Source organism: Grampus griseus (genome assembly GCF_964374135.1).
Source record: "Grampus griseus genome assembly, chromosome: 2".
Taxonomy (NCBI): Eukaryota; Metazoa; Chordata; class Mammalia; order Artiodactyla; family Delphinidae; genus Grampus; species Grampus griseus.
The window spans coordinates 52958069-52981740 of record NC_139018.1 but is presented as its reverse complement, the minus strand read 5'-3'; the positions used below and the strand labels follow the sequence as shown (position 1 = coordinate 52981740).

Genomic DNA, 23672 nt, shown 5'->3' with positions numbered 1-23672 from the left:
GTAATGAGGTGGATGGACCTAGAGTCTGTCATACAGAGGGAAGTAAGTTAGAAAGAGAAAAACAAATACTGTATACTAACACATATATGTGGAATCTAAAAAAAAAAAAAAAAGGTTCTGAAGAATCTAGGGGCTGGACTGGAATAAAGACGCAGACGTAAAGAATGGACTTGAAGACATGGGGAGGGGGAAGGGTAAGCTGCGACGAAGTGAGAGTGTGGCATGGACTTTATTATATACTACCAAATATAAAATAGATAGCTAGTGGGAAGCAGCCTCATAGTATAGGGAGATCAGCTCAGTGCTTTGCGACCACTTAGAGGGGTGGGATAGGGAGGGTGGGAGGGAGACTCAAGAGGGAGGAGATCTGGGTGTATATGTATATGTATAGCTGACACTTTGTTATAAAGCAGAAACTAACACACCATTTTAAAGTGATTATACTCCAGGAAAGATTTAAAAAAAAAGAAAAACAACTGTTATGCAACAAGTCCTCAGATACTCCTGAAACCTAAATAATAAGAACTAGTTATGCAAGAAGCAAAATGTATGTGTGTGTGTGTATATATATATTCTTATTACATTTGTTATCATAACATATTTACTCAACACATTTTCTGAATAGCTATAATGTAAAATATATTATGCTGGGAATACAAAATATATAAAGCATAGCTTGTTATGCAACGATGTAACTAATTGCTGAGGATGACATAAACACGTGCGCATATATATGTATATTTTGTGTGCATGTGTGTATGAAAATAAGTTAATATTTTATATTCTATATGAATCCTCACTTGTAGCATGGCTACCCCAGTTAAGCACAAATACCATATTATTTTCATACTTTTAAGAAGTCACCATAAAAGTTAAAATATTTATGATTTTAAAAATGTATCAGGATTCCTACATGGCTAGTTTTGCAGGAATAAGGCTTAGGTAGGCTTGCAAGCTGGACCTGCTAGCAGGGATTATGTGCCTGGAAAATGAATGCTTGACTCAGAAATATTCTGGAGTTCTTATCAGTTTTTGTACCTGGCAAATGCTCAGACACATAACTAGATTCTTCAGAAGAGTTGGGAATACATGAAATTAAGCTTTTTGAAAGACATGATGGCATCCTTATCTGAAACTGTCAAGACTGATGGCATCCAGCCACCTTTCTGGGTAGGCCAGGGAAGTTGCCTCTGAGACGAAGTGCTGTTAGATTATACCCCCTGCTCTGCAAAGTCATCTTGGGATGCAGATCTTTTTCTCTACATTAAATGAACTCGGCTTTGCCTATGTCTGTTGATGGCTTTCAGTCAATTACATCCTTGTGACACTAGAGACAACTGTGTCTATTTATCTTCATGTGCTATTATAGGATTGAATTTTAAGATCTTGTGCTGAACTTATTATCTATGAAATTTATTAGGAAGAAAAAAAAAAGGAAATTTAGGTTGTCAATAGAATCCTGGAAGTTAGTATATTCTATGGAGATAAGAGATCCTGGTTCTTGAACCTTCAATTTAAAATTCCCTAGAGCCAGTGGGTTTCACAGCTTCCCCAGAGAGTGTGAGCAGGGTGAAAACGAATTGCCCTGTGGCTTTAGGAACACTGAAGCTTGGTGCATAACTCTGGAGGAAGCACACAATCCTGTGATTACCAATATGAATGAGGTGCTCCAAACTGTATCAATTTCCTCTGTGGTTACCTGAGTGTGTCTCTTATTTTCTGGAGAATTAAGGAGAGGTTTCGTTAAAAAAAAATTGTTTTTTTCTTTCTGAAACCTGTTTTCACGTGAACCTCCTACCCATGAGCTTATTATCATGAGTATAAAGGCCAGTGAGGAAAAAATGTAATGTTAAACTGTGGAATGGAACTTGCCACCTAAAAGCTGCATTCTTTAGAGATAAAACTAGTAATCAGTTGGAAATCAGCCAAGATATTTGACAAATAGAAGTTTGCATATTTATAGGATAAACAGCAGACTGAAATCTGAGTTTCTAAAGAACAGGGACAGGGAATGGTTAAGCAGCACCCAGAACACTGCTCCTCTCACCACTCATACTCCTCATACATAAGCCCATGTGTTGTTACCTGCCCCAAACATAATCCTTCCATATCTCAATTATCCTTCCAAATTTAAAGTCAGATCATCTAATCTGCCAGCATCCTTAAGTCTTATATAAAAATAGACATTTTGGACTAATTGCTATTTTCCAAGTTACAGAAGAACCACAGAAAGAAAACAACATCATTGTTTATTGAAGTGTATAGTTTCATCTACTTCATTCTTTTTCTTGAAGGCTTTGCCACCATGTAGTTAACAAATAATACATCAACTAAACTGTTCAGCAACACTCCTGGAGTTTGAACAGATTGTGTTTAGTTTGCTTCTTCTCTTTAACAATATCCACACTACCTGCTATCCAAAATACCAGGGCATCATCCTCTAATAACCCAACACCAGTGACATTGTTAAACTTCTTAATATCATGAATTTAGGTATTTTTAATACTAAAAGCAAATACAAAGCGCAGTATGTCTGCATTTTTTTTTGTTAGAACTCTAACAGTGATTTCATTGAAAATAGTTAAAAATCTATCATATTCAGCTCTCACAGTTAAACAATTATCTGTGGAGAAAGTCAAGCAAAACTTTAGCTCCTAATATCTGCCTGAATTATCTATATATTACTAGATAATTATGTAATCTACTCTTACAACTTCAGATTGCACACAGCATTGCAATGATTATGTCTCCACAATTTAAGCAAAGGGATGCCTTGAAATAGGTGGATAATTTGGGCAAAGGGCACGCAATTGCTGAAGCAGAAACATAAACTATGAAAACAAAAGAGTATTATAATCTGAATTAGCAATTACTTCCAATCTCCATTTTGCTTCATTGCACATGGCCAGTATTTAACCATTAGGCTTGTTGATTCTTTGGCATTAACCAATGACATAACACCATCATAATCATCACACACATACTAATACAATTCTTTTCCATTAGTGTGTATTAGTTCAAATAATAGGCAGATTTAGGGAAATTATAGTTTAAATTGGGTAGCAATAATGTAGAAATATTGTTTAATAATCCAACTCCAAAAATCACCTCATTTTCTTCCCTTGTCCCCCCCCATCTCGAAATACATAGAAAAAAATGTACTTACACTGCACGATGAGCTGCACCAAGGCTTCTCTTGGTTTCACATTAAATCCATTGTACTGGCTGGTCTGACATCGGTACATTCCTGACATTTCCCTAGATACATTCACAATCCTCAGTGTTCCATCATAACTCTCCATTTGCATTGACCCATCAGGCATTGCAACTTCTTTATCCGCTCTAGACCAAAGGATGATGGGTTTAGGTTTTCCAGTTACTTGACACTGCAGTTCTATTGTGTCTCCTTCTCTGGTGACCAAAGGTGATTTTTCCTGTGGAACAGTCAGATTGGGTGGAACTTGAAATGGGAAAAAGAAAATTTTTCAAGGTTAGTATGTACTGGTAAAGCATATTCAAACACAGAAAATCATAAGGAAACAACTTCTGCTGGTTGAAGATGTGTGACAATTCAGATGACAAAAATTACAGAGACCTTGGGGATGGGTGGCACTTACCCTCACTTAAAATAATTCTAAATTGTTTTCGTAGAACTTTCTCAAATGAGGTCTTCAAACATTAGCAAAATAAAGCATTACATTGGAACTCGAATGGTCAACATAAGAACAATCTACTCAATGACTTGTCATTATCAGCCATTAACTGGGTCTTTAAGATCTGCATTTCACAGAAGAGTGATCCTACTTGCTGAGGTAAGATTTAGCTTTTCAGTCTTCTGCTTCCTATGCTGTTATCTCTTATCCAAGGATGGTATAAGAAAGGGATAAGAGACATTATAGACTTAGCAGGCACAGTGAATGCAACAGGAAAGAGAAAAAGAAGAACCTCTGATATAAAACCAGAAGTTCTAAATTTGGTTTAGAAACTGTTGCCAAACTGCTAAGGTTTAGGATTCGTTCTCTCCCTCGAGGAAATGAAATGGAACAACTGACTACAATGCCACACTCTGACAATCCAGTGTATTGTTCTTTTTGACTTTTAATATTTTTTGACATTTTAATTTCAAATGACTTCACTTTAAGATTTTGAGATCACTGTACATAGTCTGTCATGATGCTGCCACTATTTCTGTAAAATTAATTTTAAGTGAGTTTTCAAAAATATATTTCAATAATCTAAGAATTTAATTTTCTCAAGTAAAGTTAATTTCTGAAGATATTTAATGAGAAAATTAGATTGATTTTACAGGAACTTACCTTACTGTGCTGGAATATATTTATGTTAGGGTTTGGTGAAAAATGAATAAGAGGCAAGTACTACTCAATGAGTTTTCCTACAAACCGTATCACCTGTTCCACTGGAAGACTTTTACTTCTCATACAAATGTGTATGAATTCAAAAGTATTTATGCAATAGGACATCTATCAAAAAAGCACGGGCTAAACTAGAAGGGCAGAATAAGAATAACCAGAAATATATGAATAATTCTATCATTGTGATAAATGTCATATGCTTCCCCTCTTTGGAGTTAATACAGAATATGGACAAAAAAGGCAAAGGTTTTATTCTCCCTTCTAGCATTACTGTGCTCCAGTGCCCAGGAACAAAAACAAATGTAATTAATTTTTAAAGTACTTTTCAACTAATATTGAAATGTTGTTTCTCTTTATTACACAGAGAAAAATAAATTTAAGTACAAAGTGATATGAGAATTAGTTATCTTGCTATTTAAATATCTTCATGTCTTTTTCATTTAATTCCTTCATTTACTTCTAATTAAAAAAAACAAAGTAAATAATTTTAGCATCTTAGAAATCAGAAAATATGAAACACTAACCACTACCTTCTTGAAGTAGATATATATATATTCTAGGAACTGGCATTAACAAAAAACATGTTTAAAAATGGCTGCATTTTTAAAATCTCCATGATTAGATAATTTACTCTTGTAAATATAAACAACTAAATAATTTAGTTAAATAATTTGTTCTTTTTGAAGTGAACCACCAGGGAATGATGCAATTCTAAATAAGCATCATCTAGTAACAACAGGATTGAAAGAAGCTGCAATATTTATTCACCCTCCATTAGAAAGGACACAGAATAACAGCAATAACCTCAGCATTTAACATTAATTATGCTCCTATTGTGTGCCAGGCATAGTTAGGGATTTTACATTTTCATTAATTCTCATGACAATCCTAGGATCAAATATTTAATATTAAAATTTAACAAATGAGAACACTGAGAATGAGAGGATAAATACTTTGAACAGAACTCAGATTGAGGCCAATTTATAGCAGGTGGCCAATGCAGAGATATGAACCCTGAAGCAGGCTCCAGTAAAGTATGGTGTCTGGAATGAATAACTTGAGTTAGTACTGGACTCTTGCTCATAATTAGTCTGTTCTTATGGACAAACTGGACCAGTTTTACCTGCCCATCTCTTGGTTACTGTTTCAGGGACAATAAAAAAGAGTCAAGGTAGAAATGCGAGGGAGTAAATAACACATATGTTGCAAATTACCTTATCTATCTGTCTTACATCTTATATGTCTATTTTAAATATCTGTATCTACCTGTATGAGAATAATTCCCGTATACAAGTCAAAACTTCTTATAAGATATACCACTCCAAATAAATATCCAAATTATGATACATTTATGTGAAATAAATGAAAAGAAATTTTACATTAAAAGATTATTTAATGGAATGTTATTATTTGAAATCGGAAGATTTCATCTCTTCCAAAAACAAACCACATGACCTTAGCCAAGCTTAAGCACTCTGAGTATAAATTTCTTCACTTTTGAAACTAAGAATTTATACTTTACCAGCTCCAAGGTTATTAATGTTCTGACTATAGGAACAGTAAAAAGTTAAAGATAGGAGTGGGGCTAATAATAAGTATCTATTTTCTAACTTAATAAGATGAATATTCAAAGATCTTATTACATTAGGCCAGTCTAACAAAAACACATCCTTGACTAGCTATATTTTTTTAAGTTTATCATGCTAGATAGTTCAAAAACTCCCTTGTTAATGTATGTTATTCATTTGTTAGATAAACTTTTGTCCCGATGTAATCAAAATTATAGAAATGTAAACCTCAGTTTCAATCTAGGTAAGTTACAAGTTGATTTTTTAATAAATTTGCTCATTTTAAAATAAACACCGAAGCCTAATTAAAATAAAGTTTATTTTCCATCTCTTCCATGAGGCTTTTTAAATCTTGATTTCAGAGTTAACCCTTTCTTTGCAACTTTCTTGGACAAGAAGGTCTTAAAACTTGTCATAGTTTTTATAGACTTCTCTCTCTCTCCACATTAAATTTTCCATTCTCTAGAATGCTCTAAATTATTATCATAATTTTTCTGTCAGGAGATTTTGTTTGTTCTCATGAATATCTCTCTGTTTTGCATGTTTATAATGTGAACTGTAACTTTACCCCAAGGTCCTTCCAGTCGATGATTGCAGCCTACTACTATTTTCCAAAAGTCTTGCAAATCCCCAAGCCTAAGCACTATTTATTTCTTGACATAGTTGTTAGTTAATTATCAGGACACTTGATCTGCTAATTAAAAACAATAGACTTTTCTTTGTTTCACCATCTTCTAACTCACCACTTCCAATCAGCAGCTTTGGTTTCTCTATCAAAAATATCTCTCATAACAGCCTATTTCTTCTTATGGCTACAGGTAGCTTTCTTAGTATAAGTCATCCTTATCTCTTCTTGTGACAGTGTCCTAAGTGGTCTTTCTGCTGCCAGTTTAATTCTTCCAGGCCTCCTGCTTCTGTGTCATAAACTTTATCAACATAAATGAAATCATGTTCCTGTAACTATGAAAAACTTCAATCCTCAATGAGTGTGCTCATCATAATACTGCTTTAATTAAAAAAAATAATAATTGAAAACAGCCTGACAGATTAACTAAAAAAAATCGTGGTACAGTCACATAATAGATTATGATGCAGCCTTTTAAAATGATGATGTAATAGACCCACATTTATTGACAAAGATATTTATATTGTTAAGCAAGAAAAACATGCTAGTGAATAGCATGAATAGCTACAACTACTATTAAAAAGTGAGTAAAACATGTTACTGAGAAGTATGTACAGTATCACATTTTTATATTAAAAAAGACATATGCTAATGACTGATAACAGAGAGTTTCTTAAACGGAGAATATACATGATTCATCTTTATACTTGCAGCATCCCACACTCTATTTTACACATGATAGGAACTCAGTAAAAATGTTTATACCAAATGTACAAATTAAGACAGTGAGGCAGTTGAGCACTGATTTATGGAAGAGAACAAGATTTACATGGGGAAAAATGTAGAGGAAAAGAAAGCCCAGAAGGAACTATACCAAAACACTAACAGTGGTTCTCCCTGAGTGTGGGATTATTGGTAATTTTTTTTTTGGTATATTGTTCATTTTTCATTCTTCTATAATATGTGCTATGCATATTAGCATATTATAGTCTTCAAGAAGCCCAGAGAAAATTAAAATGTTAATGTAATCTATTATCCAAAGCTCATTTGATGAAAACTCCACTTTTTTTTTTTTTTTTTTTTTTTGCGTTATGTGGGCCTCTCACTGTCGTGGCCTCTCTCGTTGCGGAGCACAGGCTCCGGACATGCTGGCTCAGCGGCCAGCCATGGCTTCTGGGCCTAGCCGCTCTGCGGCATGTGGGATCTTCCTGGACCAGGGCACGAACCCGTGTCCCCTGCATCGGCAGGTGGACTCTCAACCACTGCGCCACCAGGGAAGCCCTCCACTTTTTAATAACAACAAGTATATCACTCTAGACATGGTATTCTAGAAACATAGTCTTAGAAGTGCTCCTCTAGAATCACTCACTCCTACAACACTCATCACTTACAATTTCACTGACTAGTGAACCTCAGTGCCCTTGCAGTTCTTTCCTGTATTTGGCAAGTCAGGTCCTTGTCTTCTAGCACCCCCTACCTGCCCCGTGTGTTGAGATTCAGTTCAAAGTTACCACTTATGTGATGATACTTTGCCTACCCCTAGGCTGAGTTTGTTGCTCACTCTTCTTGACCACATATTATGTTGTATACCCATTTAACCTGTACTCGAAGCTTCACCCTGTATCTTCTTCCATGTCTATATCCCTGACCAGATAGCTCCTTGAAGGCACAGAGTGTCTAACTCTATCTCTAAAGCCTAATGCCCTGCTTTCCTGGATGGCACAGACCAGGAAGTCATGAAATAATTGAGGAAGGAAGAGGGGGAGAGAGGGCAAGAGGGTAAGAAGGGAAAAAGATATAAATCTGTGAATATAAAAGAAATAAATGTAATAGATAAAAATCATGAACATTTTAAAAAAGTAATAAATAACAATGTAAAGTAATAATTCTATATAATTAGTAATCCATACAGCTAGCAGAATCTCCTCTAAAATATATTGTTAGTATAGATTTCAGATGCAATAGATCTTCAAATCTGTGAAGGTGTGTGAGAGATAAGAGAGTAAAAAAAGGATTCGTATAGTTTTCCTTTTCTTTCTCCTTTCATTTAAGATTTGGATAGGTAAGTTGTAAATTTAAAAAACAAACGAACAGAAAACAAACAAAAAAGCCAATTTGAGGACATGACATTTAATTTTGTCATGATGTTTTTATGCTCTTTCTCTAATCAACTAAATTATTTTTTCTTAAAATATTGTCTCACAATGAAAATGTTAAATTAAGTAGAAAAATTTGAAATGTCTGCAACTTGTGAGATTTACTCATAATGCATTTGCTAGAAAAAAGTCCCTCCTAATAAAAACACAAAGATACATTCTTTGACATATAGTCTATACACTGTCCTTGCTTTGATTTTTCTTACCTGAAATGCTACTGTAGGAGATGCTATAATCGGAGAAACTTAAAAAACATGGTATGGCACCAAAACTTCTCATTCCAAACATAAAAAAAAATAGACAAGTAATATGAACAAACTGGTTCTCTGTCAACTTTTCCACTGTATCACAGACTGTAAAATAAAGTAAGTATAGAAAATAAAAATGCTTCCATTTCTTCATTGGGAAGGAAGGTGAGGAAATTTAATCTTCAGTTTTTACTCAGAAAATGGCTGGCTTATTTTTCCTACTCAAAAGAATACAGGGGAAGGTTAGTTCATCTCAACTACATGAGAAAATATCATGCTGTTTGAAACAAACACATAAGAATATGCTTATTATGAACTTATTGGTTTAAATATGTAAATATGCATAGTGCACTTTAATAGTAGATGTTTAAACAAAAGATATACTTCTTTTAATACATTATAATTTTTTATAATAAACTAAGTAATAAGTAGAATTGTCTCCAGAAGGACAACCAGACTCATATTTTCAAGAATCTTAAAATAAGTATGGCACTAATTCAATCATATTTGAATTTAGGGGGAGAAGTAGTTTATAGCACATATGTATGTTCTAGAGTAGAATATATAATCTACATTTAAAGCATAAGTAAATAAGACCAAAAATATTGTTTATGAAAGTGAACCCCAGAAGTCAGAATTCAAGAATTCTCATGCTGACTATGTATATATACACACATGTAAAAAAGTTAAGACTCAAGTAAATAGTGAATTTGTAGACTCAACTAATCCAAATGAACCAAATTTATTGTATTATTTAGCCTTCAAAAACAACAGGTGAGGTAAAAAAATTTATTATAGACTTGATGTGAGTTTCATCCTTGGTGATCTACTGATTGAAACTCCAAGCTTAGCTATATCCTTATTGCACACCACATAGTTTTAAAGGAAAGATACCTCTATCACACTTGAGTGCTTTCTCAGTGTCCGAGTCAGCAGTTCTCAATTGTTTTTTCCAACACATTACAGATTAGCTTTGTAAGCATGAGACTTGTACATGGATATAGTCAGATTTCGAGGTTTTGAAAAATCACAAAATAATTTTACATGGAAGCAAAGAACTGAATAGTTTGCAACTGCAACCACTATCAATGGCACATCAGTAATACCTTCTCATAATGGACTATGGGATAAGTAAGATAAGCCTTTGGTTAAGTGAAATTGTCAGCATCTTGTAACTCCACTCAATTCTCTTCCATTCAATTAAGTATCTTCAATGTAAGTGAGAATAATATCAATACTGTAATCTGTATTTTAAAACCTCCATACACTAATAGTGGAACTATTCTAATTCTCATGCACCTCATAGCTGATTTGATGAGCACACACTAAGATTTGGAATAACTGCCTTAATACATGGAATTTTTAAGAATAAGTGGTCATTGAGAAATATTCATATGATGATATAAGGTAAATTTGAGAATTCCCTTCAACTTAAAAATAATTCTAATCCAAATCCCCAAAATACTTTTTAAACTAATAAGCTTGACCCATTTTCTTAATAATTATATGTCAATTAAAATGTATAGTAAGATGTGCTTGAAAAATATTCAAGGTGACAAAAGAAATCCAACATGCTAAAGACTCCTCATTTACTAATGGATTTGCTCATATTTGCTTTCTTTTAGAGACCATGACGGGTAACAATATTTGATGAAAGACAGAGACACTCTAGAGCTCATTTCTCATGAAAGAAATAAAGGTTGCCAATGGATACTTCCTGTTTTGTAAAAACACAGAGACAATATGGTGATTTATATGATATGCAGCACATAGAGTATTTTTGCAATTGTTGTCGTTTTAAAATATGCAGAACTTCCCTGAGCCAAAGGTTAATATAATAATATATTGCATTGCTGCACTTCCTTCTGAATTATCTTCCCCCATATAAATGGATCACTAAAATCTAATTGACAAATGCTTCTTCCTCGTCCTAAAAAAATCTTACCATTTCTGAATTAATCTCTCTTAAAAATCCTATTATTCTACCAATCAAATAGCTTTAGTAGCTCCCCATTTTCTAGAACGTCTAAATCCCATTGTTTATTTTCCATTTTACCTGCCAACCCTTATTAAGCCATAGTGCTTCTGTGAAAAGCTCGCTATTCAATTTTGATAGGTCTCTTGGTCTGTTTAACACTTGGCTCATTTCCTACGCCTTGCCTTCCTTCCTTCACTCCAGGAATGACTTTCCCGTCATAATACCCATCCAATGATTTCCCATTCTTCTAAGACCCAACTGAAACTTCCTGTTCTCTTAAGTCTCCTGATTTCTGTATCTTTTATTCATCCTCCATGTCTCTGAATTATAGTGTATCTGATTTATTCTATCTATGTCACGACAAAATGTCTACTCTTTTACATAAGTAGCCAAAACATTCTGAGGTCAGTGCTAGGCTTTATCTAGTTCCTCAGAAAATAGCTCCCACACCATGTGATATTTTAAAGTATTTCAGAGGTGCTTAATAAATTCATGATTAATTGATGGAGCACCAATCAAGGTTACTAAGCAACCAAAGTAAGAAAACTATTGATGAATAATCACCTCTTGATTATCAAAGGCTTAATTATAAAGTATATAAATTTCAAGATCATTTTCACATATCAACTCTATTTTTAGTTTAAAAAAACACAAAAACCATAGGTTTCCATAAAGTTAGCACATATACTAGATTTTAATTTGGGCATAATAATGAAACAGAGAGGTAAAATATTGGAAGTATTTGGTAGTATTGAGTAATTTGTCCATGCTATGGCTATCCTCTATCATCAATTTTAAAGAAAGGCTAGTTAGCTCTACAACAGAATGTCCATTTGGACCCATATTCTAAGACTTGTATTACTCACAGTCTTGTGGGTAAATCATGTATGAAATAGGCACTTATTTTTCAACATGCCATCATACCATATGGTAAGCTTACTGTTTTTGTCCATAATATGAATAAGCATAAATACATCTCTTATCATACTCTGTAAATAAAAACTGCCTTTTCTGCACTGACATACACACTTTTTTTTACTGACTCACCTATAATAAATGAGGAGATGCTAATAAAACAGGATTGACAATGTTTTACAAATCTAGCTATAAAGAAGAAAGCATGTATTAAAAACAAACATGAGGTTAAAATAGCACGGTGTTTGCATTTTGAAATTCTTAGGGGACATGTGCATGCACACACACACCCATACATACACACATGCACAACGCTTATTTTTTAAAGAGTTATAGAAAATCTTATTACAATGGTATTGTTAGTCATTTGAAACATATGGGGAGATGCAGAATCCTGAAGCGAAGCAACTCTGGAGAGTTTAGTATTAGAAGATGGAGGACATGCAGTGCCATTCAATCAGGAAAACAGGTTTGGCAGGCAACAGTTATGGCTGTTCCAACTTCCCTCTCCCAGCAGGTGTTGCTATGGCACAAGAATAGCCTCCGAGGGATTCAGTGGAACACAAAGTGTAAGATGAAAGAGCGAAAGAGAAAATCATTCTTTGAGTAGCATTCATATTTTCTCTGCTACACAAGCTACAAGGCCAGTTGCAAATAAATACTTGCCGCCTCATAAACAGATAAGTGAAGGGGACCTTAAGCTGGGGTTGCTTAAGGGGTTATGTAGCATTCGCTTAAGTTTAGTTTTCAGGTATCTTGAATTGCTATGATCTTCACATAATTTGGTTTGCTAACTTGAGCTTACAGTAAAATATTTTCTAGAATCATTAATATAAATCTATAGCAACAAGACAATTTTTTACTGACATTTTTGGGAAAAGGTGTGACAGCATATCTTTTTTCTGAGTTTAACCTCCCTTTCCTGACTTATTGTATGTGTTTCTCACGTACTGCAATACAGAAATGAACGACGGTCACTGACTAATTACGTAAAGTCTCGCATGTGAAAAACTTGTTTTCTTTGAGACAACTAAATAAGAAAACAGGACCAAGATAATTCTGCTTGCTAGTGACTCGAATTATGTTAACATTTTAGCAAGCTAGGAATCTGAAGTAGACTGAGAAGAACTTGCTTTTTTCTGTAATAAGAAAGGAGATATTATAATAGTCAAAACCTCAAATAAAGTGCTAAGATCTTTAATTACTAAGATATGACCAGGTCATTTGATGAAAAGCTAATCAATCTATAATCATTTCTGGGAAATAGGGGACCAATTCCTCAACTTAACTCTCTACTGTTAATCAAGTTCCATTTCATGTTTGGTATATATTTTTTTCAATAATGCAGAGTAAAGGTGGAAAACTATAGTCAATTGGGTATAAACAATTGATTAAGATTTTAAACTTGAAAAGTTGAATACCACATTCTATACATGTATTATACAAACTGAAGGTAACAAACAGGAAAGAGTCCTATAGCTTAAAAGTTAGCCCAGAGATTCCCAAATTCCTGGAATTCTGATATTCCATTACACATTTGTGTTCTTGCCTACTCACTCTTGAAAATGGTGCCATGATTTATCCAAATATATTTAAATGCGTGTATAAATGCACTATCCCTTAAATTAACATTATGGGAGTAACAAAAGCAGAACTACATGTATGAAAACTTATGCCCTAGGCTGGAGCTATAACCGATTCATCTTAATACACATTTTTGAGCCCCTCAAATAGGTAAATATGCTTAAGACTGGGGGCAAGAGAGATAAATTAGACCTTTAACTACATTTAAAACTTTCAGTATGCATTATGGAAGCTGATAAATAGGGAGAATTCTCAGTAACTGATAACTGCTCACAATCATTTTTAAATCAGAAGGCCTTTTTTAATTGACATGTATAGTCTGGAAGAGTTGTAAGTGTACAAGATTAGAAATTGGACTTGGACACAGGGCCTAACCACTTACTAGCTGTGCAATCTTGGATTGTCTTAATCTGTTTTCTCATCAGCAAATAAGGCTGAGGAAAAGGAGAATTTAAAGATAAAATGGTATAATGCACATTAGAGCATCCTCTGAAGTGTAAAGTATTTCAAGTTGTGTAATATACTTGTAAAGAGCGAGGCTCAGGTCTGGCAGCCTAGATTCAGATCTTAGCTCTACCACCTATTAGCTGCATGACCTCAGGAAAGTTATCTAACCAGTATCTCTCAGTTTAAGTAAAGTGAACATAATATTACCTACTTAAATTTTCTTTTTTTAGAATTAAGCAGTATAATACACATAAAATCTTGAACACAAGGTCTCTCATACAGTAAACACTCACTATATGTTAGTTATTATATTTTCTCCTCAATGCCTTTTATTATGGTGATATCAATGACTGTATTTTATTGTTCTGCATATATTTCTATATTGAGGGCAAATATTTTGTTTTATTCATACCTGTGATGTCTCAAGTACTGAACATGGGTACACATAGGGTCAACAAAGTATTTTATAAATTTTATATATATATCATTACCATTGTCAGCTGTCTTGGAAATATGCATTCATTTCAGATGAGGACACTATTTGAAGAAGATAATATTTTGGAGAGGACAGGAGTGAACCTTTTTAATCTGAGTAGTCAGAGGCAACCCCCAAAGCCATCCAAGGAAAGAAGGTGCAGATTTCTGCCATTAGATATAATAATTTGAACTGTGTGTTTGGACTGTATTATAAAATGGCACATAATACAGACATCCTTTGTCAGTTGCTTCATTTGCAAATATTTTCTCCCATTCTGAGGGTTGTCTTTTGGTCTTGTTTATGGTTTCCTTTGCTGTGCAAAAGCTTTGAGGTTTCATTAGGTCCCATTTGCTTATTTTTGTTTTTATTTCCATTTCTCTGGGAGGTGGGTCAAAAAGGATCTTGCTGTGATTTATGTCATAGAGTGTTCTGCCTATGTTTTCCTCTAAGAGTTTGATAGTGTCTGGTCTTCCTTTAGGTCTTTAATTCATTTTGACCTTATTTTTGTGTATGGTATTAGGGAGTGTTGTAATCTCATACTTTTACATGTACCTGTCCAGTTTTCCCAGCACCACTTATTGAAGAGGCTGTCCTTGCAACTGTATTTACAATAGCCAGGAGATGGAAGCAACCTAAGTGTCCATCATCAGATGAATGGATAAAGAAGATGTGGCACATATATACAATGGAATATTACTCAGCCACAAAAAGAAAAGAAATTGAGTTATTTGTAGTGAGGTGGATGGACCTAGAGTCTGTCATACAGAGTGAAGTAAGTCAGAAAGAGAAAGACAAATACCGTATGCTAACACATATATATGGAATCTAAGAAAAAAAAAATGTCATGAAGAACCTAGGGGTAAGACGGGAATAAAGACACAGACCTACTGGAGAATGGACTTGAGGATATGGGGAGGGGGAAGGGTAAGCTGTGACAAAGCGAGAGAGTGGCATGGACATATATACACTACAAAACGTAAAATAGTTAGCTAGTGGGAAGCAGCCGCATAGCACAGGGAGATCAGCTCGGTGCTTTGTGACCACCTAGAGGGGTGGGATAGGGAGGGTGGGAGGGAGGGAGACGCAAGAGGGAAGAGATATGGGAACATATGTATATGTATAACTGATTCACTTTGTTATAAAGCAGAAACTAACACACCATTGTAAAGCAATTATACTCCAATAAAGATGTTAAAAAAAAAATACAGATATCTTAGCGCCCATTCTATTCCTATGAAGTAATGAGGTTTGGACATTCCTCCATATATCTATCTCTCTCTTATGAAGAAGACAAAATGTCATTGTTGTACATTTTCACAAAGGTCAGGGTCTTGCCATGAAAACTGGGAACGAATAAGTAAAAAGGAACTATCTGATCATGTTAATTATGTGATTGCTTTCCTGTGGGTGAAGGAATTCTAAATTAAAAGAATAAGCTATAAATTATATATCAAAAGTACAATGAAAGCACAGCAAAAGAAAGATGCTTTAAAGAAATCCACAATTTATTTTATTTTCTAGAGCAGGGGTCCCCAATCCCTGAGTCGTGGACCGGTATTGGTCCGTGGCCTGTTGGGGAACTGGGCTGCACAGCAGGAGGTGAGCGGTGGGCGGGCCAGCGAAGTTTCATCTGCTGCCCCCCATCGCTCACATTACCACCTGAACCATCTGGCCCCCTCCTCCACACACCATGCCCAGTCTGTGGAGTAACTGTCTTCCACGAAACCTGTCCCTGGTGCCAAAAATGTTGGGGACCGCTATTCTAGAGCAACTGTTGCTCACAGTGATAAACTCTTCAGTGCCTAATGGCTAGAAAAATCAATTTACTTCTATAATAAAAAGGCCATTTGTCTCCTTGTAGAATCCATCTGACATTGTTTGGCCTTTTATACATGATCACTCTGAACAATGCCTGTGGTTTACAAATTCCCTAATTATATCACTGATTATGTACTACTGAATATGCCTTATCCTGTGGAAATAGACACTATCACCATTTTAATAAACATTTTGACATAAAATGAAGCTGGCTCTTTCATGCTTTGTCAAGAGCAAAGTGAAACAACCAGTGAACACAATGTTCCATCAACAGATTAGGACCACATGTTCTTTAGAGCAAATGAGGTTTAATTAACAGATCCATTAGCAGAGAACTGGTCAGTTAAAACATAGGAGAAGCGTTTTCTTATAACACATGGACACTTTATTAACAAATATTCTACAAATGCATGATTGTATTTTATGATTCATTCTGCCAGTCTGTAGAAGTATAGAATGCTACAGTAAAAATATGGGCCTAATTTTAAAATCACATAAAAACTCATATAACATCATTGATTGAAATGATATATAACTCATTCTAAGCTAATAAGTGTGTGAATAGAGTTTAGTACCATTTTATTAATATAGTTTTACATTCCATTTTATTCCTAAGCAAGGATATTTCCGTTTAAATGTCAACTAAATACATTTTGTTTACAAGTATTATTTAGATAGTCTTGGTGAAAGGGGATTACTTATGTTTCATTCATACTAAGTGCATTTTGGAGTGCAGACATTTGAACTCCTTGTCATTTTATTATTTCTACTTCGTGTATTTAAATTACCAATATATTTCATACTGTGCATAGAACCTTTTTTTTAAAGTGCAATGATATGCTTTTAATTTCACATCTTTTTTAATCTCATCATTATTATGGTAGAACATCCCTAAGATTTGGGAAATTCTGATGTATTTACCTGATTTATTTATGTACTCAGAGGAATCTGGCGTCCTCAGTTCTTCTCTTCCCCTGCAAACTATTGTCTTGTCTCCTTATCTAAAGCTTTCAGTTCTGAGCCTAGGCTGTCTCTTAGTCTGACTTTCACCCAACAGGACCACCCAGGCTCCAATTCCTTAGTCAGAGAGGTAAGAAGGCAGACATGCCATGATTTGGGTTTTCTGAAATGGATTCACTCAACAAAAATATTTACATTTCTCAAAGTTTATCCCTGGAGTCTGAAATCTCATTATGTGTGCTTGTTCCATTGAGAAGCTGTGTGTTTTGTGTAAAGAACCTGGGTTTTGCAGTCAGAATTGACCTATGTTTAACACTTTGAAATGCTTCAGCATATGATAATGCTTTGCTTCTTAAACTGGGTGTGGATATATACGTGTGTAAACTATTTAAGCTTTATGCTTACAATTCATGCATTTTTCTATGTTTTTGTTACACTGCTATAAAAGTTAACAAAAATACTTCACCATAGACAATGTGATCTGCACTTGCGTGCTGCAAGTTTTAATGTATAGACTAGGGTTACTTTAATATGTAATTCATGCCACTCAGGAGTACACAGCCCTAGATGTGGTTAGGCAGCATTTTAAAGACACAAACTCTGGGTCCACTCTTCTCAGGAAGCTAGAACAAGACAAGTATCATGTTGAGTTGCCCTAGAGAATTTTTAACCTAGCATAACGCTGAAAGTGGTCTCCTTTGTTGAAATGAATATTGCTCAATCTATGCACCTAGGTTAGAACAGGGTAAGGCCATGCCCCATTTTAGTGAGAGGAATATGAGATGAGCAAATGGGACCTGACATCCTAACACTCTTTGAAGCGGTGTTCTCAGAGTAGGGAAGTGTTGTGCCCCACTATCAACCCAACACATAGTCACAGGAACGAACTAGAATATTACCTGAATTCCTTTTAGAATATTTTAATACCTGCCTACAGTGATCTTTTGATGCAAGGCCCTTGTCAAAGGCCATAACCGAATATCAGAATCACCTGCGATAGTAAAGGGACATACCCACTTAATGTAAGATGCTGCAAGCTTATACTGAATTTGGAATCTGAGATTGTAAACTTGAATCAGGTTATGGCTATAGGAAGTGAACAAGTACCTAAGCTTTGGGATCCCATTTTCCTCTCTATAAATGGAAGGCACTAGGTAATCTATAAACGTCCTCAGTATTTAAAAACGATGCCAATAACTGAGACATTTAGAAATCTTTTTAAAATGTTTTACAAAATAGGTATATGGGAACCTGCCCCAATAATCTTTTGTTTTTATTTAAAAATAAATATTCAGAATTCATAAATATCCTCAAATTGTGCCATCAAAATCCTAATTGTAATGATTTTCTAAATTTATTTAATCTCTTTGCTAAGCTCACTGATATCACACAATGAAGGATGAAAAATTAAGACTGTAAAAACTAATGAGGCTCTTTTTATATACTAAAATGAATTCATTTGTAAGCAGATTTTCAGGGGAAAGTCCTTTGCACTAATGGTAGTTCTAACTTCTATTTTGGAGCTATTGTAAGAAATAGCTTTAAGACATTTCAAACTGTAAAATGAAACCTAGTCACTACAAACAAATTATATCACTATAATAATTGTTCTATCTAATGCCAGAAATCTAGGATTCTAGATCTTTTGCTATCACATAGACCAAAACGGTGATCAAACTGTTAGTCTATGGATCTAGTCTCTATGGCTACTTCTGTTTATTTCTCTGTTCTTCAATTGATAATGGTAGCTTGGTAGTATCATCTAAAAATGACATAAAAATTCCAAGTGTTATCATAATCATATCAGTAGTGAATCTAATACCACTCCCCACATCTCTATCTTCTCCTCTAGTCAAGAGACACAGAGTCAGTCCTGGTATTGTAGCTTTAAATAATATACCCTGATTTACATCCATTCTCAACTATGAGTTTGATGGAGACATTTATTCTTCATCAGTTAATGAATATAATTTTCATAATTCTTTCTTTAACTTGTGTAAGTTATTGCTAGTTATTATAATATTAAGTGCAAATTATGGAACTAACTAATTGTGTTCAGTCCTCTGGATTAGAAGAATCTCTATTCAGTCATTTAAAATTCATATAGTTTCCATGTCCCCATTGCTTGCATTTATAAGTGGATGAAGGGTATAGGAAACACAAATTGGGCATTCTTTCCTATTTCTCATTGACCTGCTCTTATCTCAATGTAATCTGGGAATTTCAAAAAGTGTTTAATTTTGCCAAGTGAAGGAAATCCTCAACACATGACACAGTAATTAGACAACAGCTAATTAACCACTGTTAAACTATGGCTTGTAAGGTAAAATCTTGGTTCTGATATTTGGGGAAGAAAGTGCTGGATATTTTAAGATGATAATTTGAGGAAAATCATAAATCCGATGTTATTTTCATAATTAGATAGATTCAGTTTTATGAGAAAATGCAATATAAAAACATGATTAATGTTTATTCAACTACTACAGAAAATAGAGAATTTAATGCAGGCAATCTTTGCATTTATGCTCTCCCCAAAAATAAGCAGTAGAAATATTGATATAATTTATGCTTCTCAAAACAACTTATAACTTCCTGACAAGGCCAACTAAAAATGTTTCCAATATTCTTCTCACTTCTGTAAATGATCTAATTGAAAAGAGAATTAGTGTAATTGTTACTGTCTGTAAATCTCTTTCTCTCATTCTCTCTCTCTTATTTTCTCTCTCCTTCCCACCCACCTTCCCTCCTTCAATTTCCACTCTTTTCACTTGAAGAAATATAAGCGCTCACTTCCACTATCAAATCCCATGCATCAATATTAAAGTACTTGAAACAAATATAATCTTCACATGCCGATAAAAAGGTATTGAAGGCTCTAAAGATGCTGTAAATACAGGAAGTTTTCCACTGGATATTCCCCTCTTTCATTTGGTTTCCACTGACCACTTTTTTTCCATTTTCTTCATGGTTTCTGCTTTTTCCACCATGTCCTTGGACATTTTGTTTGTTTTTGCTTCATACTCTCTTCTTGGATAAGCTCATCCACTTCTAATTAAGGCAACTACCTGTGAAGTCCATGTTCTACTTCTGACCTTTCTCTCAATTATTAAACCCTACTTTTTTGGGGAGAGGGGGACCATACAACAATCTTTTATTATGTATGGGTTTTTTAAATTATTTCTGCAATCTCTCCATACACAGGCAAAAAAATAAAAGTATTGTTTAGCATATTGGAACTTGCAAACTTGATCACTGAATAGAGAAGGGAAAATTATCCCTACAACATGCTTTACCAGGAGGCCAATTCATCTGCCGACCTCCAAGAACATGGAGATGAACACGGTAGACAGACTGTCCCCAATCTGAACCTTCATTCACCACCATTTGATAACCCTTCTTCAGGCCTAGATCAGCAGCACATTTCTTGCCAACAATCATTAAATGTCCAAGAAGACTTTCACCATTATCTTCTGCTGCAGAAATCTGGGATATATGTTTCTTGGGTATCACCAGAAAATGTGTTGGTGCTTGAGGGGAAATGTCATGGAAAGCGAGACACTGGTCATCCACATAAATGATTCTGGCTGGAATTTCCTTGTGAATGATCTTCCCAAAAATCGTGTCATCACCAGGCCAGGAAGTCTGAGCCTTAGCCCAAACCCTACTTTCTAATTGGTCACCAGAAACTTGAGAATGTCTTACCAACCTTTCAAGTACACCTAATCCCAAACCAATCTGTCCTCTCAAACCTTTCCTTAAGTCCCTCATTCAGACTTAACATTCCTCAGAATGTGGCATTACCATATTCTGAACTGAAGTATAACATTTTAGAATCATAGAAGTGTAACATACTTTGGGAGGACTGGAAGAACTCATCTAAGCAAATGGCTTTCAACTACATGTTTTTAATACTGTATGCACATGTATGTGTTTGTGAACTTAAGTCAGAATCCCCTGTCCAAATTTAATCATAGATAGAAGTTCTATATATAAAAGAGAGATATATTTTGTTCTATGTGAAATGGCAAGGGAAATAAAAAAGGGTAAAATTCTCATCTGGTTACTTCCCTTCCCCGCACAGTTCAGTAGACCCTGAGAATAGTTTTTAAAAATCTCTAGGTGCGATTGGAACACCATTTAGAAATCAGTTACCCAGCTGATCCCTTTATTCTACAGACGGAAAGTTTTGGGGTCCAGCCAGACATAAGGTTGCAATGCTATTAAGTGGTAAATTTGGGCCTGGACCCAAGTCCAGGGCTCTGCACACACTAAGCTGCCTGATGTCAATCACGCACTCTCCCAATTGACTTGAGAGCACTGGTCACTGACTTAACTGCCCCTTAACAGAGGTTGTGAGTGTCCCTCAGCACTTCATCTGATTCCTATCAACCTCTTCAGCTGAATAAATAGTCTGCCCCCCAACCTGACCACCACACACACACTCTAATGGGCAAACTCTTTTTTTCTTATATTCCTTTTTTTCCACTCTATATCCTCAAACTCTTTCTTAAAAGTAACCTAAAGCCGTGGTGGAGAGAAAAGGAACTAAGATGTAAAGAGGTTACCTGACTTCTCAGATGTAGTTTATGAGCGAGTCTCATGCTTCTTCTACCAGCTAAGCCGTCTGTATCTTTCCCTCTCTAACCTGACACATCCATAAAGTAATACATATCTCCATGGCCTTAATTTACTTCCTAATAAAAATTTTCTGCCTCCTCTCTCACATTATCACTAACGGACTCACTGAACACCTCCTCACAATGCAAAGGTAGTCTACAATGTTGGGAAAACAGAGGAAAAGTTTTCTTTGCCCAACTGATTGATTGCGAAGCTTCTGAAATGTCTTCTGAAACTCTCTTCTATTTCTCCACGGTCTTTCCTCTGTCTCTTTTTGGAACACTGCAGATTCACCCAATGAATAGGCCCTCCTGACACCAATCTGATTATGCTGCTACCTTGATAAAATTCCGTGGTCGTTCTTGACTGTGTGAAGGAGATCTAATTAATTCATTTCCTCCTAAGATCTAGTGCCAAATAATCCCCATTCTTAATCCAGCTCAGATGCCGCCTGCTCTATGGAACTCTTGCTGAATAGATTCAATAATTTCATCTTGTATGCTTCTATATCACTCTGATAGTTTATAAAGCAAATACTTGACTTTATCTGTTAATAAAAATTTTCAAGTGTATGGGATATAAAATCCATGAACTAGACCCTACACATTTTTATTTCTTCCTATAGTCCCTTTCCTATAGTGGTTGTTTAATAAATATTTTGGGAGGTTGAACGTGCACTACGTTTCATGAGTTAATCCCAGAATTGTGGAAGACAGCTCTACCTAATTTCTCTTTACCATATTGGAACACTTGGCATTATTCCGACTTGAATTGTCAGTTAACCCTTGCCTCTCAAATTTAAATTTTCAACCGCAACCTTCCTCCGCTAAGAACAGATTATTTAAGGCTGAGGGCTTGTGAAATAAAGGTCAGATATACCAAATGGAAGGAAAAAAATACCAGTGACGTAAGCTGTAAATACTGTGTTCATCTCTTGTGGTAGGTTTCCTTTTTTTTTTTTTTTTTTTGTCTGTACGCGGGCCTCTCACTGCTATGGCCTCTCCCGTTGCGGAGCACAGGCTCCGGACGCGCAGGCCCAGCGGCCACGGCCCACGGGCCCAGCCGCTCCGCGGCACGTGTAATCCTCCCGGACCGGGGCACGAACCCGCGTCCCCTGCATCGGCAGGCGGACTCAACCACTGCGCCACCAGGGAAGCCCGGTTTCCTATTTTTATTAAGAAAACCTTAGACGTTTTAGGAAGTCTCTGTAAACTGCTCTCATTTGATTTAACATACCTTTATTTTGTGTAATTTTAGCAATTTCTCTCCAAGGTCATTTAGCATATTCTAATGGAGCATTTGGTAAGCCTTCTGGAGGTATCTTTATTCTGAAAATATTCAAGCATGGATTTTTGACTGTTTGAATGATTGATATCAATAGGACACTAGACTTTAGCTCCAAACAGTCTTCATCAATGCTACCTGAGGCTAAATGATAAAAACAATAATAATACAAACAATAATATCTGATGTGGACAACTGACATTTTCTCAAACTTAATTTAGTGTGAGTATAACCATTTTTAGAAAACTCTGCTACTTTTCGTTCATAATATATATTTTTTTGGCCTTTCATTTGTTCTTTTTTTTTGAATTTTATTTTTTAATACAGCACGTTCTAATTAGTGATCAATTTTATACACATCAGTGTATACATGTCAATCCCAATCGCCCAATTCATCACACCACCACCCCTCATCCCCCCGCGGCTTTCCCCCCTTGGTGTCCATACATTTGTTCTCTACATCTGTGTCTCAATTTCTGCCCTGCAAACCGGTTCATCTGTACCATTTTTCTAGGTTCCACATATATGCATTAATACACGATATTTGTTTTTCTTTTTCTGACTTACTTCACTCTGTATGACAGGCTACAGATCCATCCCCCTCTCAACAAATGACCCAAT

The 23672-nt window shown here is 35.2% G+C and overlaps 2 protein-coding genes across 2 annotated transcripts in view; both read right to left on the bottom strand.

Annotated features, from left to right (window-relative positions):
• The window catches only part of MDGA2 (MAM domain containing glycosylphosphatidylinositol anchor 2), a gene marked incomplete at its 5' end in the record, with an annotated part of 828838 nt that overhangs the window by 197077 nt on the left and 608089 nt on the right, over positions 1–23672 (bottom strand). Inside the window, one exon of the mRNA XM_082649132.1 lies at positions 3167–3460. Within this exon, the coding sequence (XP_082505258.1) occupies positions 3167–3460 (294 nt within the window). The remainder of the gene's footprint in view (positions 1–3166; positions 3461–23672) is intronic.
• LOC309818486 (adenosine 5'-monophosphoramidase HINT1-like) lies at positions 20400–20918 on the bottom strand (the record flags this gene model as incomplete). Its single annotated transcript, XM_082648238.1, has 1 exon — positions 20400–20918. The coding sequence occupies one exon, from the start codon at positions 20916–20918 to the stop codon at positions 20400–20402; it is 519 nt and encodes a 172-aa protein (XP_082504364.1).